The sequence below is a fragment of the Mercenaria mercenaria genome, chromosome 5, assembly GCF_021730395.1.
Source record: "Mercenaria mercenaria strain notata chromosome 5, MADL_Memer_1, whole genome shotgun sequence".
Lineage (NCBI taxonomy): Eukaryota > Metazoa > Mollusca > Bivalvia > Venerida > Veneridae > Mercenaria > Mercenaria mercenaria.
In genome coordinates, this window is record NC_069365.1 from 49395785 (window position 1) to 49413548 (window position 17764).

The 17764-nt window shown below is 34.4% G+C and overlaps 1 protein-coding gene across 2 annotated transcripts in view; it reads left to right on the forward strand.

The window, feature by feature from the left end:
• The window catches only part of LOC123557097 (FRAS1-related extracellular matrix protein 2-like), a 109993-nt gene that overhangs the window by 61656 nt on the left and 30573 nt on the right, over positions 1-17764 (forward strand). For both annotated transcript variants that reach the window (XM_053543473.1, XM_053543474.1), the window contains exons 3-4: positions 15145-15291; positions 16658-16738. In XM_053543473.1, the coding sequence (XP_053399448.1) occupies positions 15145-15291; positions 16658-16738 (228 nt within the window). The remainder of the gene's footprint in view (positions 1-15144; positions 15292-16657; positions 16739-17764) is intronic.

Consider the following 17764-nt stretch of genomic DNA (forward strand, 5'->3'; position numbering starts at 1 on the left):
GATGCGCAGGCTGGTCTGGATCCATGCTGGTCGCAAAGCCACTATGTTGGTTTTCCCATGGCATGGCTCAAATACTAATACCATTTCTATGTATTATGGGCAGCTTCTTTGTCTGTATTAAACATAAAAATAAAAGCCTTAAATTATGGGTCTTTAAAAATTAAGTATCTCATTTATCAAGAATTGAAATCATGGAAGGACGACTACAAATTAAAGAAAAATAAAGGAAAAACTTTAAATAAATGCTTCAATTACAATAACTGTATAACTCGATCGATCAGTATAAATGTTGGTGTCTAAAATTAATGTTCTCAACTTCTAAAAAATGCCCCCGCCCAATACATATAAAGAAAAAATGAAAAACTGTCATAGGGCCTTTAAAGCAGTGCCCCACCCCCACCCCCCTCCACTCCCAATGCAATTTCAAAACGCAGACACACTGGTCTGTAAAGTATAAATATATTTAGATGTACATTGAATGAATTTTAATTAATTTCCTTAAAGTTCTGAGAAAATATTTTAAGTACACGATGTACTTTTGCCAAGCTTTTGTGAAAGATTTTATAGGGAGCTGAAAAAAAGCCTGGTACACATTGAAGTCAGATATTTATCTAAGATTTTATTATGTAAAACATGCAGGTTAACATATTCTTTTGAGATAAAAGAACTTTTATAGAGTGTGATGAACCATCAAAAGTGTTTTTAAAACATGAAAAAAATATTAATTGACTCTTGATGTTAAGAAATGTTCTTTGATAAATGAGAGTACCTGCCTGAATATTATTACTAGTTGCTTATCTGTTAGAAGTAGGTGTTTAAATATTAATAATTTTTTTCTCTAGAGTTTGAGATTTTGTCAGTTTTACAGTATAACATATACTTTACTGATATTGTCCCTACTTTGTTTAATATTCTTGAAAAATCCCCCACTCAGCTCCCACCACCAGCCTCAAGTGATATTTTAGAAAATTTCAATTTGGTTTACATTAAATCAACATAAAAAATCAATTTCTATTTGAGAAAAAAAAATAAACAACCTGATTAAGAATATTTTTTGGGGAAGTTACTGCCACAGATTTATCACCACATACCAATTTTGTTATTAATTGATTAATTATGTACATAGTAAGGCTGATTTGCATAATTTATGTAGATTAATGCAGAGAGATGTTGCATTATTTAGTTACTGAATCTGCCAACAAAATATCTGATTACACAGCATCTTTTTTGTCTTTGTCTTTGTAGTATTTATATGTATTTTAACGTTAGTGTTAAGCCAGAGAAAATAAATCTTTGGATTTTCATCCAGATTTTAGGAAAAAAAAAGAAATAATGACCTGAGAAGTTTTCAGCTTACTTAAAATTTGACAGATTAAATTTAACTCACTGTTTTGATAATATTAATATATATTGTATGTTTTCAATTGCCTACATATTTCAATTTATCTTAATATATATAAGGTACAGTGTTGATTTTCTTTATAATTTGATAGTAGAATTTTTTTTCTGATAGTGGTGCAGTCTTTGCTGTCTATATCCTGTATAAAAATATATGAAAAAGAAATGTTTGCATATTCATCATATTTATATATATTCAGAATATTTAGTCCTGTCAAAGTGCAATCAAGTGAGGTGAAAAATCATCGCCAGCAGTTTTGATAATGATGCAGCCTATCTTCAGCATTTTGAACTATACAAAATGCATTGTGTGCTTGTCGCAGGGAAATGATTAAATTTACTTGCAAAACATAATTATTTTATTCCTGCTATATTAAGGTATCCGATCCACAAATAAGCAAGTTCTGTATAATAATGCGATTAAAATATATCAAATATTTATGCCTGGTAAGCTCATATAATTTTAGTATATCATTTTGATGAAGTTTATTGTCTACTGAAAAAGAAAATACAATATACATGATAAAATATGACTTGTCAGTCTTCCTGACATACATAAAATGTCCATATTTAAGACACAGTTGAAACTGAAGTCCTGAGACAGCAGGTATTTAAATTTAAATCAAGAAAAAATTATCACAGTCAAATTCAAATAAGAAAATATATTGATATTAAAAAAAGATTTTGAAATTAAAGGTTGTCAAAGGAGACTTGCAGTGTCAAATAGATGATTTTTTAAGTAATTTATTTAAATCAAATATAATGTCAGGATAAACTGTAATATCAGATACTGTCAAATGCTGTTTAACTGACTTTGTAATTTGTCAAACACTTTCTTTGATTTATAGAGACTTTGGTGATGTTGATGAAAGTGTAACAGTATCTGGATATTAAAGTTTGGATACGCAGAATAGCTGTTATTTTTGACCAATGAAAAGTTCTGGGATGAGGGGTTTAAGGTGGATATGTAGAGATGTGAATCTAACAAATATTTTTCTATTGCCTAATACTTGTTATGATATAACTGAGCATTATTGTGGTTAAGGTCCCTTAAGGTGCATTAAAGTTAAGTAGCAAGTAATAATTATTTATGTACAAGACATAATGGTGTACCATAAGCAATAATAATTGCTAATAAATTACAGGTAATGCATTCAAAATGTCATCAATAATTTTTAGAATGGTCTTAAAAATATTGTGCTTGATTCTTGATGAACAGAATTATAGTTGTAACAAATGACACATACTGCTTTGGGAATGGAACAATTTCCACAAAGTTTATTTTATGTACAGGGTGGGGGCGGGGGTGGAAATATTATTGTGCAGTTCTTTATGTTCAGGTACTTGACAATTTCAGTTTTCATGTAAATGCATTAAGTGCTTTATAGAGTTTAAGGTATTTGCCAAGAAATTTGATTAGCAAAAAGCACATTGTTGATCCAAGTGCTTATGTCATAACATTTTAGACTTGGCACTGCATGAGGTGCATTACATAATACTTAAAACTGAAAATTTAGTAGACAGTAAAATTGCCTATAGTCTCCAAATACATGCTGTTTTATTATTAATAATCTTGTGTTCGCTTCCTGTAAGATATATTATGTAATATTTTATCCAGTTTTTGTCTTGATAATTTTTTTTTCTTAGAATATTTTCAAATAATAAAAAGAAGGAATGGCTGATAGTGGCTGAAGTATGAAAATATCATAGCTGCATGTTCACTGATAAGATGATTTAGTATTATTTGTAATGATATAGATAAGATGTTTTACAGTGATATGACTGCACCCGGTTTGCATAGTCAGTGTGACATACACGTATGTCATTTAACATCGCATAGTGCTGGTTTATTAAGTTAATTACTAATTTATTTTAGGTGAATTGTAAAGCAAGTTTTTCAACATATATTAATCACTCTCGACACCTTTTTCTTGATGAAATTCAATGCCATGAAGGTATCAGATAAGAGAAGTCAGTTTCCCTTTTAATGCTGAGCACCAAGCAAGGAAGCTCTGGTGCCATTTTTTAGCTCTCCTGAGCACGAAGTGCTCAAAGGTGAGCTTTTGTGATCGCCCTGTGTCCGTCGTCCGTCGTTGTCGTCAACAATTTGACTCTTAACACTTCAGAGGTCACATTTTTGGCCCAGTCTTAATGAAACTTAGTCAGAATGTAACCCTCAGTAAAATCTTGGACGAGTTCGACATTGGGTCATCTGGGGTTAAAAACTAGGTCACCAGGTCAAATCAAAGGAAAAGCTTGTTAACACTCTAGAGGTCACAATTTAGGCCCAATCTTAATGAAACTTGGTCAGAATGTTACCCTCAATAAAGTCTTGGATGAGTTTTGATATTGGGTCATTTGGGGTCAAAAACTAGGTCACCGGGTCATATTAAAGGAAAAGCTTGTCAACACTGTAGAGGCAACATTTATGACTGTATCTTCATGAATCTTGGTCAGAATGTTAATCTTGATGATTTCAAGGTCCAGTTTGAATCTCAGGGTCATGTAGGATCAAAAACTAGGGTCACCAGGTCAAATCAAAGGAAAAGCTAGTTTACACTGTAGAGGTCTCATTTATGACCATATCTTAATGAAGCTTGGTCAGAATGTTAATCTTGAGGCTTTATAGGTCAAGTTCAAATCTGGGTCCGGTGGGGTCAAAACTAGGACACTAGGTAAAATTAAAGGAAAAGCTTGTTAACACTCTAGAGGCCACATTTATGACTGTATCTTCATGAAACCATGAAACTTAGTCAGAATGTTAATCTTGATGATCTTTAGGTCAGTTTTGAACCTGGGTCATGTCGGATCAAAAACTAGGTCACCGGGTCAAATCAAAGGAAAAGCTAGTTTACACTGTAGATGCCACATTTATGACCATATCTTAATGAAACTTGGTCAGAATGTTAATCTTGATGATTTATAAGTCATTTTCAAATCTGGGTCAGGTGGGGTCAAAAAATAGGTCACCGAGTCAAATCAAAGGAAAAGCTTGTTAACACTGTAAAGGCCACATTTATGACTGTATCTTCATGAAACTTGGTCAGAATGGTAGTCTTGATGATCTCAAGGTCCAGTTTGAATCTGGGTCATGTCGGGTCAAAAACTAGGTCACCAGGTCAAATCAAAGGAAAAGCTAGTTTACAATCTAGAGGCCACATTTATGACCATGTCTTAATGAAACTTGGTCAGAATGTTAATCTTGTTGATCTTTAGGTCAATAGGTCAGGTGAGCGATACAGGGCCTTCATGGCCCTCTTGTTATGTCTTTGGTATGACAGGGCTGGGGATCAAACCAACAACCTTCTGCACTCAAAGCAGACGTTTGTTGGGCTGGTCACACAAGACTTAATTGCAGTTGTTGTAATTTATACTTTGTTAATCCCCCGCCGTGGTGGAGGGATTATAGGAATGGTCTGCGTCCGTCCTTCCGTCCGTCCATTCTTCCGTCCGTCCTTCCGTCCTTCCGTCCGTAACAAAATCGTGTCCAGTCCATATCTCCTAAACCCCTTGAAGGATTTTCATGAAACTTGGGTCAAATGATCACCTCATCAAGACGATGTGCAGAACCCATGAGTCAGCCTTGTCGGTTCAGGGTCAAGGTCACAACTCAAGGTCAAAGGTTTGAGCCTGCCATTTTGTGTCCGCTCTATATCTCCTAAACCCCTTGAAGGAATTTTATAAAACTTGGGTCAAATGATCACCTCATCAAGACGATGTGCAGAACCCATGAGTCAGCCATGCTGGCTCAAGGTCAAGGTCACAACTCAAGGTCAAAGGTTTAAGCCTTCCATTTTGTGTCCGCTCTATATCTCTTAAACCCCTTGAAGAAATTTTATAAAACTTGGGTCAAATGATCACCTCATCAAGACGATGTGCAGAACCCATGAGTCAGTCATGCCGGCTCAAGGTCAAGGTCACAACTTAAGGTCAAAGGTTTGAGCCTTCCATTTTGTGTCCGCTCTATATCTCCTAAACCCCTTGAAGGATTTTCATCAAACTTGGGTCAAACGATCACCTCATCAAGGCGATGTGCAGAACTTATGAGTCAGCCATGTCGGCTCAAGGTCAAGGTCACAACTAAAGGTCAAAGGTTTGAGCCTTCCATTTCGTGTCCGCTCTATATCTCCTAAACCCCTTGAAGGAATTTTATAAAACTTGGGTCAAATGATTACCTCAGCAGAACGATGTGCAGAAATTATAAGTCAATCATGCCAGCTCAAGGTCAAGGTCACAACTAAGGGCCGAAGGTTTGAGCCTTCCATTTGGTGTCCACACTGTATCTCCTTAACCCCTTGAAGGATTTTCATCAAACTTGGGTCAAATGGTCACCTCATCAAGAACTCATGAGTCAGCCATGTTAACTCAAGGTCAAGGTCACAACTGAAGGTCAAAGGTTTCAGCTCTGTATCTCCTAAACCCCTTGAAGGATTTTCATGAAACTTTGGTCAAATGATCACCTCATCAAGACGTTGTGCAGAATTCATGAGTCAGCCATGTCAGTTCAAGGTCAAGGTCACAGCTAAAATCAAAGGTTTTACCCTTTCACTATCCATAGCAGTGGCGGGGGCTTTAGCTGTCATTCAGACTGCCTTGTTAACCCAGGTCTACAAGACTAACTAATGTTTTGAGTGTTTAGGAGAAGACAGTTACAGGACGGCCTCACATTTTCAGAAAGAGTTACGATGATTGAAACCCACCCCACGATGATTGAAACCCACCCCTGACTCATTACTATTACAAACAGTAAATAACATTTTTTCGTTCCTATTTCACTTTACTTGACATGTTCCATAATTACATACCAATGAATTTTATGATTTTTTCACACTTTACAATTTATCTACACTGCAATAAAAGTATAATTGGCAATAAACATCTCTTGTGAAGTTCAAATAAAAATGCTGATGAATTCATTTCCTCTTCAGCTATTTGAGAAGATGATATTAAAGATAAAACATTGCCTTCCATTCCAAGGTTGTTGAATTTTACATTGGTTGTTATATTTTTCATTAAATGCACAATAACTTATTTATTGTTGGGTCGCACTAGAACAATTTATAATTGTAAGAGAAAAATATTTGTTATGTACAAAATCTTAGCATAGCTATTAAGGAATTTTATCTTCCTGAGACTAAATAATCAAGGGATACTGTTTGCAAGGAAATTGCTTGATTACTTTGAATTGATTACTTAGAAATCAAGTGCCTTTTTGTAGGGAAGTTGTTTGATAATTCAGAAATCCAGAAACAGTTATAATTATTATGTACCTTATTCAGAACAAGTTAGTGAGTTGGGTTTTACGGTAAATCGACACAAAATGGTCATATATCGCCGAGATTATTGAACAAAGGGCATTGCATGTTAGATCATGTGTCAACTCTATCAATAGTAAGATGATGAAAAATTCAAGATAAACAACTTCTTTACCAATATAACATACTTGTATTTAACTATACATTTTGTTAAGTGCTGTGGAGTACTATGGGTAGAATTCCGTATTTGAAGAAATAAAATATTGTGCACTGAACATTTCTTGTGTATAATAATTTATGGTGTAACACATCTTTTTGTATTTATAGAAAGAGCAACAACAAATTTATAGTTTTTGCCATTCCAGATTCCAGAAAGATTCTCAGTTCACTTTATAGATTTAGAGGAACATTATCATTATTTACTGAAGTAAAAATATCTCCCAGAGTTTATGTTGCAGCTGCAGATATTTTTGTTGGTTTCTCAAGACTTTAATTCCAGAAATGAATATTTACATAGACTGCTTCTGAAGTGAGAACAGAAGTTAGGTGATGAAAACATTCATTAAATATTTCTAAACAAACCTGGTGACTGCTGTACACTGCAGCTTAGTGGAGGTCCTTGTAAAAGTAGTTTTTCTGTGATTATTTGTTTGTAATGGGGTGACTGTATGTTTGTGTTAACTCTAATCATGTTTATAATACAGTTCCACACTGTAGTTACAACTCATTGGAGACATGCTGTGAAGAGGTTTAAAAGACATTCTGATATTAAAATGAAATTTGATTAAATTAGCTCTTGCACAGACCAGTTTGACACAAAACAGTAAATCAATTAAGTTGGCAGCCAAAAGTTAATCAAGTCAGCCTGAATTCCCTTCGGAGGGGTGGGGGTGAGGAGGGATCAGTTTTGATCTCATTTGAAGGTTTTAAAAGTTGATGCCACAGTCAAGTGCTGATTTTATATGAGACATTTTAGATTAACATATATTTCATAATTTAGGATCTTGGCAATCAATGATTAAAAAGCTGGTTTAGATTATTAAATGACCTTTATAATCAATTGATGAAAATGTGGAAATTGACAGTTTATAAGGGTATCTTGTTTTTATCTTGGAGAAATTACTCCAACTGTTCAGATTTTAGTGTTTAATAATTGATATGAACAGGATTCACATTAATAAATTATTTTATCTGATAATGTCTTATTAATTTATGGTTATTTGTTGATATAAATAATCCCCAAACAGCTGGTGCATGAAGAAAAGTCTTCAGATATCACCAGGTGGCATATTCTGGCATTCTGACCCTTGCTGATAAGCCATTCTGGCTTGCTCTTAACATCACACCAGCAGCATAGAAATTTCCAGAGAGGTAAGTGAGTTAATATGAAATATTTGTAAATATCTCAATTTCCAGGAATTCAGATGATTAATTGATTAGCAAATGAAGACAGTTACAGGTGATTGGCAAATTATTTGGAATGCATAATGATAAGATTGTGTATCAGTTCACAAATTCAAGAATTTTTTTAAAAAACCCAAAGATTTCCAGGTATCTAGCAGTGCCAGTTGCTCAAATTCAGTCAGAATGTATATCTTTATATATAGTGCTTATTAGTTTATGAATAACAGAGTACATATTATAAATAAAAAATATTTTGAAAAAAAAGAAAGACTTTATCTTTGGTTTACTCTGAAAACATAAATCATGACATTCAAGTTTTGAAGAAAAAATATTCAGACTTTGTAACATAGAAAGCGAAAAAAGTTTCTTGGCTCCAAGTAAATTCCGAGGCCCCACTGCCCACCCAAGAAGGTCAAATGGTTCTTACCTATAAGTGTACATTTAGGCTTTAAGAGGTTAGTCTTAATATTCTATATGTATAATTTAAACAAAAATACATAAAGCATCTTACTGACATTAAATTATACTAAGTGGGGAAAAGGCAACCAAAAAGTTGTCCGCTAAAACCCTACCTTTACATCTTCAAGAGACTTTAAGCCATATTCTTAAATAATCTAGAAATGAATTAAAGGACGTCATGATAGATTGGAGTGAAATTTTGCATCACTTGAATTGAGATTTACCAGATTATTTGGAGAAGGAAATGAATGTATCCAATGATAGAATACAGAGTAGAGCTTCTTACCTCACATGATGTTAAGGTTAGATTTATGTCAGCTTGAATTTATTATTTGTTTTTGAAGTTTCTTTTTCTCAGAGGGGTAGATAAGTTATTTTGATACCAGCAAAAATCTGACCTTGAGCATTTAGGATTTAGTGGTTTTTACATTTCGGTGGGTGTGTTTGAAATGTGTTGAGGTCAAACAATGGTGGGAGCCAATTGAGTGTTGTGACTCCAACACAGTTCCTCCTTTACTTTTCAAACCTTGTTATAGTTTTATTGTTTGTTTATGATTCCTAGGGTGTGGCAGTTGGTCAGGTCTCAAGTTTTTTTGCTGGTCAAAGAAATCATGTAAATGTAGTAAACTCATTGGTAATGGCCTACGTAAAGTTGCAGTTTGCCAAGTCTCTACAAAGGGTAGGCTGGTCAAGAAATAATGTCAGTAAGTAAAGTCAGCATGTGATTTATTTCATAATGTTGTTATTATTTACTTCTAAGAACAAGAAAAATCTTGAGATACCTGTAAAGGTCTTTTTGGATGGGGAAGATAAAGGAATGTTACGACTTTGGTAGGGGGTAACTTCAAAGCATGTTGGAAAGTCCTGAGCATTCCTTTCCTCAGTATCCCTTGGTGATAGTTTTTAGATTGCTAATATTCTTCAAAGAATAAAGATATTTTTTTCTGTAGTAAACAAAAATGAATAGTTTTTAGTGAGGCTTCTGTGTCAGGCCTCGTATATCAAACACTAAGCAGTAATTTCTTTTTGGGGCATTGTCTTTGTTGCTTTGTGCCACGCTGTATGGAACACAACATGGAGTACCGGAGATCTCCACTGGAAACCACTTTAAGGCTTCCATGTAGCGGCTGGATATACCTGTTTAACAGACAGGTTTCATTAAAACACCTGTACCTACCTGTAGGATTATAATACTTGAAAGCTTTCAAATGGTGTGTTTTGTAAAATTGATGTACCAGCTTTTCTGGAAAAATTGATTTAAAGAGCTCAGAGTTTTCATTTTGCAATTTGTTATCAATTTTCTGTTTAAAGTACAGGCTGTAGATAGAACACTATTGGGGAACACTCCCTTACGAAAATGAAATATGGAAACAAGCTGGCATTAAGCTGCAAGGTAACTGTCAATGATCTGGCAACAGTCTGTCAAAAAAAAAAGGTAACTGGAAATAATCTGACTCCTATATGGGAACAAACTTCCAAGAAAAAAAGTTTAGCTGAAAATAATATGGACACTATTTCCATATTATTTCCAGTTTCTGGGAATAATCTGCAAACTATATGACAATAAACTGGCTCATAACAATCAGCATGTAAACACACTGACAATATTGTCAGCTTGTTTCCAGTGTCTGGAAGAAATCTGACAGGAAAATGGCAAGAAACTGGAAATAAAAAAACATAATTATCTATAATCGAATTGAATGAGTACTGAGATACCAGCTTGCATACAAAAACTAAGCAAAAAAATGCTATGTGGAAAAACGGGCTTAATTTTGGAAAAAAGTATAGTTATGGGACCTGCTTAGTACATATCAGGTCATGACATTGAACAAGTGTGTAATTAGTTTCAATCTATAATTTTGTAAAAAAAAACAACATAGGGGCATGTCCAATAACTTCTATTCTTTGAATAATCGAGATAAAAATTACATAAGTGACAATATTGTATGGATTGGCTGTCTGTCTGACAGTACATTGGATATAAATTTACTCAGAGCAGATTCTGACAATGCACTGGCTACACAATGGCAATACACTGGCAATATACCCATCTAGCAATTTTCACAGCAGAACAAATATTACAAGACACCTTATCAAAATGGCCAAGTGTGCATTTTTCCCTCCAAAACTATTTTCAGTTTTCAATAGTTTTCAGCACTGATGGGCACATTGTAAAGGTAATTTTTTCATCATTTTACAGTTACTTGTTTTCATTGTAACACAGTTTCTGTCCACAACAAGTATTTTTGCTAAACAGATACAGAAATTTTAAAAGTCATGTATTTTCGCTACCCTTTAGTAAAGTAAAATTAAACTTGCAGATTTACCATTTCCTTTGGTTTCAATGTTATATTATTGATAACTGAAATATTGCAAATCTGAATTTGTATTAAATTGAGTCACAAGCAAATGAAGGTTTTAAGCCACATTAAAATTCATATTTTAAAAATTAATAAGGATAAATAGAAAAAAATATATACTGACACTAAACTGGAAACAAACTTCCCATACACTGACAACGCTATGACAATACAATGGTAATAAAGACAATTTTCCTAGGGGGAAATAAAAAAATTAGTAACACTGAGTAGTAAGCGATATATTGGGATACTAGTCCATCTTTAGCTCAGTAGGTAGAGCGTCGATCTACGGAACATGGGGTCGCGAGTTCGATCTTAGGACAGGGCTTATGTTCTCCGTGACTATTTGATAAATGACATTGTGTCTGAAATCATTAGTCATCCACCTCTGATTCATGTGGGGAAGTTGGCAGTTACTTACAGAGAACAGGTTTATACTGGTACAGAATTCAGGAACACTGGTTAGGTTAACTGCCCCCTGTTACATGACTGAAATACTGTTGAAAAACAGCATTAAACCCAAAACAAACAAACAAAACTAGTCCATCTGCCACACTAATGTTACCCACTGTTACATGACTGAAATACTGTTGAAAAACGGCGTTAAAACCCAAAACAAAAAAACACTCATGTATAAGTGCTCATAACTTTGTACTGCATAAAGGAATTTAGTTAAAACTTTAAATATGATTCCAGTTTGCTAAAGTGTTTCTCTTGTCCATGTAAGAGAGCCTGGCATGCTGTGACTGACTATACACTGACAATACAATGACAACACACTGGCAATATGCCAGTGTGTTGTCAGAAAAATATTTCCAGTTGACTGGCTGTGCACTGACAATACAAGGGCAACAGACTGGAAAGTCCAAAAAGCCGCTTGTTGTCAGTTGTGTATCCAGTGTGTTGCCAGATTGACATTGCATACCAGTTTGTTGCCAGATTGTTGTCAGTGTTTATTTCCAGATACCTCTATATAATTTAGCTCCTTCAAATAGTTTTATATGAAAAATCAATGAAATTTTGTTAAAACGTCATTACAAACATCACTGACAACAAACTGTATATAAACTGACAGCAGACTGGAAGTTAAATTTTACAGCTGGTTTTCAGGTCTGGAAATCAGCTGACAAGCACATGGACACATGATGGTTATTAAGTGGCAACACACTGGATCAGTTTATTGTCAGCTCTGGAAATAGGCTGGCAAGTAACTGGATTTTAGAGTATTATTGACTGGAAACACACTGGACATAAACTGACCACACACTGACAATAGGGAAGGTTTTTCATAAGGGTTGTTGTCAGTTGTGTATCCAGTGTGTTGTCAGATTGACATTGCATACCAGTTTGTTGCCAGATTGTTGTCAGTGTTTATTTCCAGATACCTCTATATAATTTAGCTCCTTCAAATAGTTTTATATGAAAAATCAATGAAATTTTGTTAAAACGTCATTACAAACATCACTGACAACAAACTGTATATAAACTGACAGCAGACTGGAAGTTAAATTTTACAGCTGGTTTTCAGGTCTGGAAATAAGCTGACAAGCACATGGACACATGATGGTTATTAAGTGGCAACACACTGGATCAGTTTATTGTCAGCTCTGGAAATAGGCTGGCAAGTAACTGGATTTTAGAGTATTATTGACTGGAAACACACTGGACATAAACTGACCATACACTGACAATAGGGAAGGTTTTTCATAAGGGCTGAAATACATTTTTTGCTGAGAGGTTGTTGGCCTGTAGAGGTTAATTTACTAAGACGTCTATCTAATGGAAAAGAAACTATCCATCTTTATAGAGAGGTGTTTGCTCCTTGGAGGTGTAATTAAGAGAGATTATAATTGTATTTCAAGCATTTAAAATATGCATCTAAAACAAAATTATGAACATTGAATTGTAATTTTTGCATATAATGTATTGTTTATGTTGTATGTCAGTGTAAACCGAAACAATTAATTAAAAAAAACTTTACTGTCATTTTGTTATACTATTTAATATATATTATTTTATTTATTATTATTTTTCGAACTTTATACCACAGATTGCACAGTGTGGCAGGCAATAGTCTTTGCCTAATTACTAGAAAAATTTTTCAAGCTGGTCATATTTCATGATAACAAAGACACTTACAGATTCTGTTTTGTTGCAGATCCTCATCAAACTTCATCCTTTGTTGATACATTTGACCTAGTATTATAAATCGTTTCCAGCTTGACATGCATGGATATATTAGTGTTATTTCTAGAGCTCAAAAAGGGCAGGGTGCTGCCAAAAAGGGGCAGGGTGCTGTCCGAAAGGAGCAGGGTGCCCTTTTAGATGTGAAAGTTACCATAGCAGTAGTTGCATTTCTAGATGTCTATAGTTAATACATGTATGTATTCCATTTATCTTTATTACACACTTAAAAGAAATGTCACAGAATAAAGTGCTAAATCTTCCCAAAACTAGTAACAAAGTTTACAAAGGCTTTTTACTTACTTTATAGTTTAGGTTAAACCATTCAAGCCTTTCTCTTAAAAATGTCACCAAGAATGTCAACTTATTCATATGAATGTGAAATAGTGGAGGGCCTTAATATAAGCTTAATCTTGAAACCAAGATCATGTTGTAAACAACATAGTTGTAGGCCTGTTTCAGGTCACATTGTAAACTGATAATTATCAAAAGTCCTAATGTATTTATCAGGTCTTTCATCAATATTTCATTAACAGAAAAGTGCTATTACAGTAAGGTTAAAGTTTACTAAATCGCATATCCAAAATATACTATCCGGATACTGGTACACTTTCGGAATGTTGTCTGAAAGTAGTTTTTACTTAGTTTAAATGACCCACTTGGGTAAACCAGAGATAGTTCCACATATTTTGATGTTTCTCATCATAAAAAATACACCGACTGTCAGCTTTTTTGAAGGAAATATGGAAAAATTGCATACGACATCGGGAGTAATAAGACTCGTGAACGGACATTCTAAACTTTCTTTTACTTTCGATAATCATTAAAATGTGTGCATTTTCTAGTTTAAATTACAGTAGAATCAAACTGCATTGATATATACTTGTTATACTAAACGACGGTCTAATTTAAATTTTGCCCAAAGAAATCTAGGGCACTTTTAACGTGCTCGGTAATCAGCTGGCCGCTTACGCACGCTTTTTTGATATTTCACAGGATCCATACTCTTTATCAATTTGTTTTAACACTTCATTGATTCTCATTACCTGTGTGCACTCGCCGTGACGTAATTTGCTGATCAAAAAATCGACAAGGCATGTCAACAGGGAATTTGGCGGGATTTAGCATAAGATCAAAGGCAACAGGGCACATTTTATGGGCAGCGTGGCGGCAGTAAAAAAGGGCAGGGCGGGGCGCCCCGCTGCGTCGCTCTAGAAATAACGCTATATATGTTTCATGAACACACTGGATAATACAAGCAACGTTTTTTACTGGAACTATGTCAGTTCCTATTTATGTGTATTCTTAAATAACATTATCAGTTTAATTAGACAGAAATTGTCGAAAAACTAAATATTTATATCCAAATTACACAAGTAGATTAGGTTTCTTTTTTTTCAATTTATTTGTTATATTGCTAACAAGTTGATGAGATAATTCCACAATTTCTAGGACATCAGCTCTTGGAGTATGTTATGTCTGATAATTCTAGACAGAAATGTAGTCAAGAGATGAAATAGTAAGAGGAAAAACAATAATGATTTACTTTTTTTGTGCAAGCTGAAAGCATATTTAAAAATAGGCTAGAGTGTTCCTCATTGTCTAGAAGCAGAGTCTCTTTATCTAGTCTGTTGTGATAATGATGATATTTGTGTTATGTCATATCTAACTGGTGGTATTTTCCCAGAACATTCTACTTGAAGAAGAATTTCTGCTTGAAGAAGCAAAAAAAAAAATAAAGAAAAAACACAAAAAAACAATGAAACAAGAAACAAAACATACTATACTTAAATGATATTCCGTTTACCAGACTTGCGATGTTAAGTGTGCAAAAATATCAAAGGCAAACCTTTAAATTAAGTATCCACGGAAAGCATAGAAGTTTTTTTTTGTTCTTTTTGTTAGAGTATTTTGTTGGAAAGCAAGGAATTAATTTTACAGCTATTATTTGAATATTAACATCTGCTCTTTTAGGCATAACAGCTGTTTTCAGTGTCGTATTTTGTTTATTTCGTATGGACTAACTGTAAAAGTCTAAAATCATTAAATGTTTTCACTAAATTTGTGATATCTTCTATTTTCAGGTGGGAATTCCCTAGAGAATCAACCCTTTCACCTGAACTGGGGTTGGATTTCGTTCAAGCACAGTAGACTGACCGTCAATGAGACGCAGGAAGTGCTGCAGGTGACACTGCGACGACGGGGATTCCTTGCGGAAACTTCATTTGTCAGTGAGTATAAAATTTAACATTTTAAAAGAAATTCAATGACTCGATGAACTTTTGCATATTATTTGGTTGGATATTAAAATCAAATGAGAAAAGTTTTTCGTATACACTGCATTTATTGATTTAATGATTTTTTTGTGATCATGTTGCACTTTAAAAAGTGGTGAATTTCATTCTAATGTCAGTCTAGTGAACTAACTTCTCCTTTCTGCGCTGGGGTAACATTATCTGATAAAAAAAGAGTACTTTAAGGCAAAAAAAAAGACTTCCCGAGAATGTTTTTTTTTTTTTAATGCCCCCGAAGGGAGGCATACAGTTTTTGAACAGTCTGTCCGCAATTTTCGTGTCTGGTCCATATCTTTGTCATCCATGGATGGATTTTCAAATAACTTGGCATGAATGTGTACCACAGTAAGACGACATGTCGTGCGCAAGACCCAGGTCCGTAGCTCAAAGGTCAAGGTCACACTTAGACGTTAAAGGTCATATTTCATGGTAGTGCAATGATGGGCATGTCCGGTCCATATCTTTGTCATTCATGCATGGATTTTAAAATAACTACGCATGAATGTGTGGCACAGTAAGACGTATCGCGCACAAGACCGCGGTCCGTAGGTCAAAGGTCCTAAACTCTAACATCAGCCATAACTGTTCCTTCAAATTGCCATCGGGGGGCATGTGTCATCCTATGGAGACAGCTCTTGTTTTTTGTTTTTTTTTAAACCCTTCCAAATAAAATTTGTTCCATGCTAAACAGAAGTCATTTGTATGGGCAACTGTATTTATAACATTACTTTTGGTATTTATCTTTTGTGTAAAAACCTGTTATTATTAACAGAAAATGTTTTTCTGTTACACTTGCTTTGATCATGTGTAATATAAAATCCTTTTGATACAGTATGTTAACCTTTAGCATGCTAGATAAATTGTCGTCTGCTGGAAATGTCGTCTGCTAAAATTGTAAAGTTCATTCAATTTGCTCCAAAATTGGAAGAAATATTGTCAGAGTAGCAAACAGCTTGGAACCTGATCAGACGCCGATTTAATCGGCGTCTGATCTGGTTCCAAGCTGTTTGCAAAGGCTGTTAAATTCGCCTGCAGCAGGCTAAGGGTTAATTCATCTTACAGTAATTAATGAATGTTCTTACTTTTATTCCTCTTTTAATGAATATTAATTGATATTACAGTTAGTTATAAATTCCTTTTTTATCAAATGTTAATTGATTTTGCAGTTAGTTATAAATTCCTTTGTTATTGAATGTTAATTAATGTCGCTGTTATTAGACTAAGTATTCTTTTGACATAGAATGTTAATTAATGTTGCAGTTATTTGTATTCTTTTGACAATGAATGTTTATTGTTATTGCAGCAATCAATGTTACTGAGAGGACGGCCAGTATTGGTAAAGATGTTTCCAGACAGTTTGCAGAACAAGTACAGTTCAATCCAGGTACTGCTTCTTTTTCCAGGTAGCTCAGCAGACTTTTGTCAAAATGCATTCATTAATTTTATAACTGGGTTATGTTAACCCTTACCCTGCTAAATATCTAAAATGGACCGGGCCATCATTCGGGCCATACCACTTATTATTCAAAGGGGTGTTCACTGAAAAATTACTGACTGAATAGCGAACAGAGCAGACCATGATCAGACTGCATGGATGTGCAGGCTGATCTTGGTCTGCACTGGTCGCAAAGGCAAAATCACTTGCCGCCGGCAGGCTAAGGGTTAAAGGAGTAATTCTGTTACTGTTTCAGTGAAGAAAACACCTAGGTCATTTATCAACGTTTTAAGTCTGAGGCTTAGATTCTGAAATGTTAAAATTATGTTTTGCCCTATATTTACAAATTTTGTATGGATTTTAATGAAATTTGGTGTGAATATGGCATATATTTCTGCAAAAAGCAATGAAACATTTCAGTGATGTAGATTTATTACAGAGGAAGATACGACAGTTAGATCTTTTAGAGATTTAACTTTTAGCCTGCTGGCGGCAAGTGATTCTGCCTTTGCGACCAGTGCAGACCAAGATCAGCCTGCACATCTGTGATTTGTGCAGGCTGATCATGGTCTGCACTGTTCGCTATTCAGTCAGTAAATTTTCAGTTAACATCACTTCGAGTAATAAATGGTATTGCCCAAATTGAATGATGGACCAGTCCATTTTAGAAATTTAGCAGGGTAAAGGTTAATGTCTTATGTCTAATTTTCAGACTTTAAATGTTGAATACGAACCTTAGTGGAATGGACAGTATTGCCTTTGGAGAAAATTGTAACAAGATTTTCTTTTTGATTGATATTTTACATTACAAAACTGTAACAGAATACTGTATATAAGCAGACAGGTAGGTAGATCTATTCTCAGAGTGTAATAGATAAATCCTTCATAACTAATTTTAGTTAATTTTACCACATGAATATCCTGTAAATTCTGAGGTTGCCTGTAAGACAGCTAGTTTGGCCAATCAACCACTGC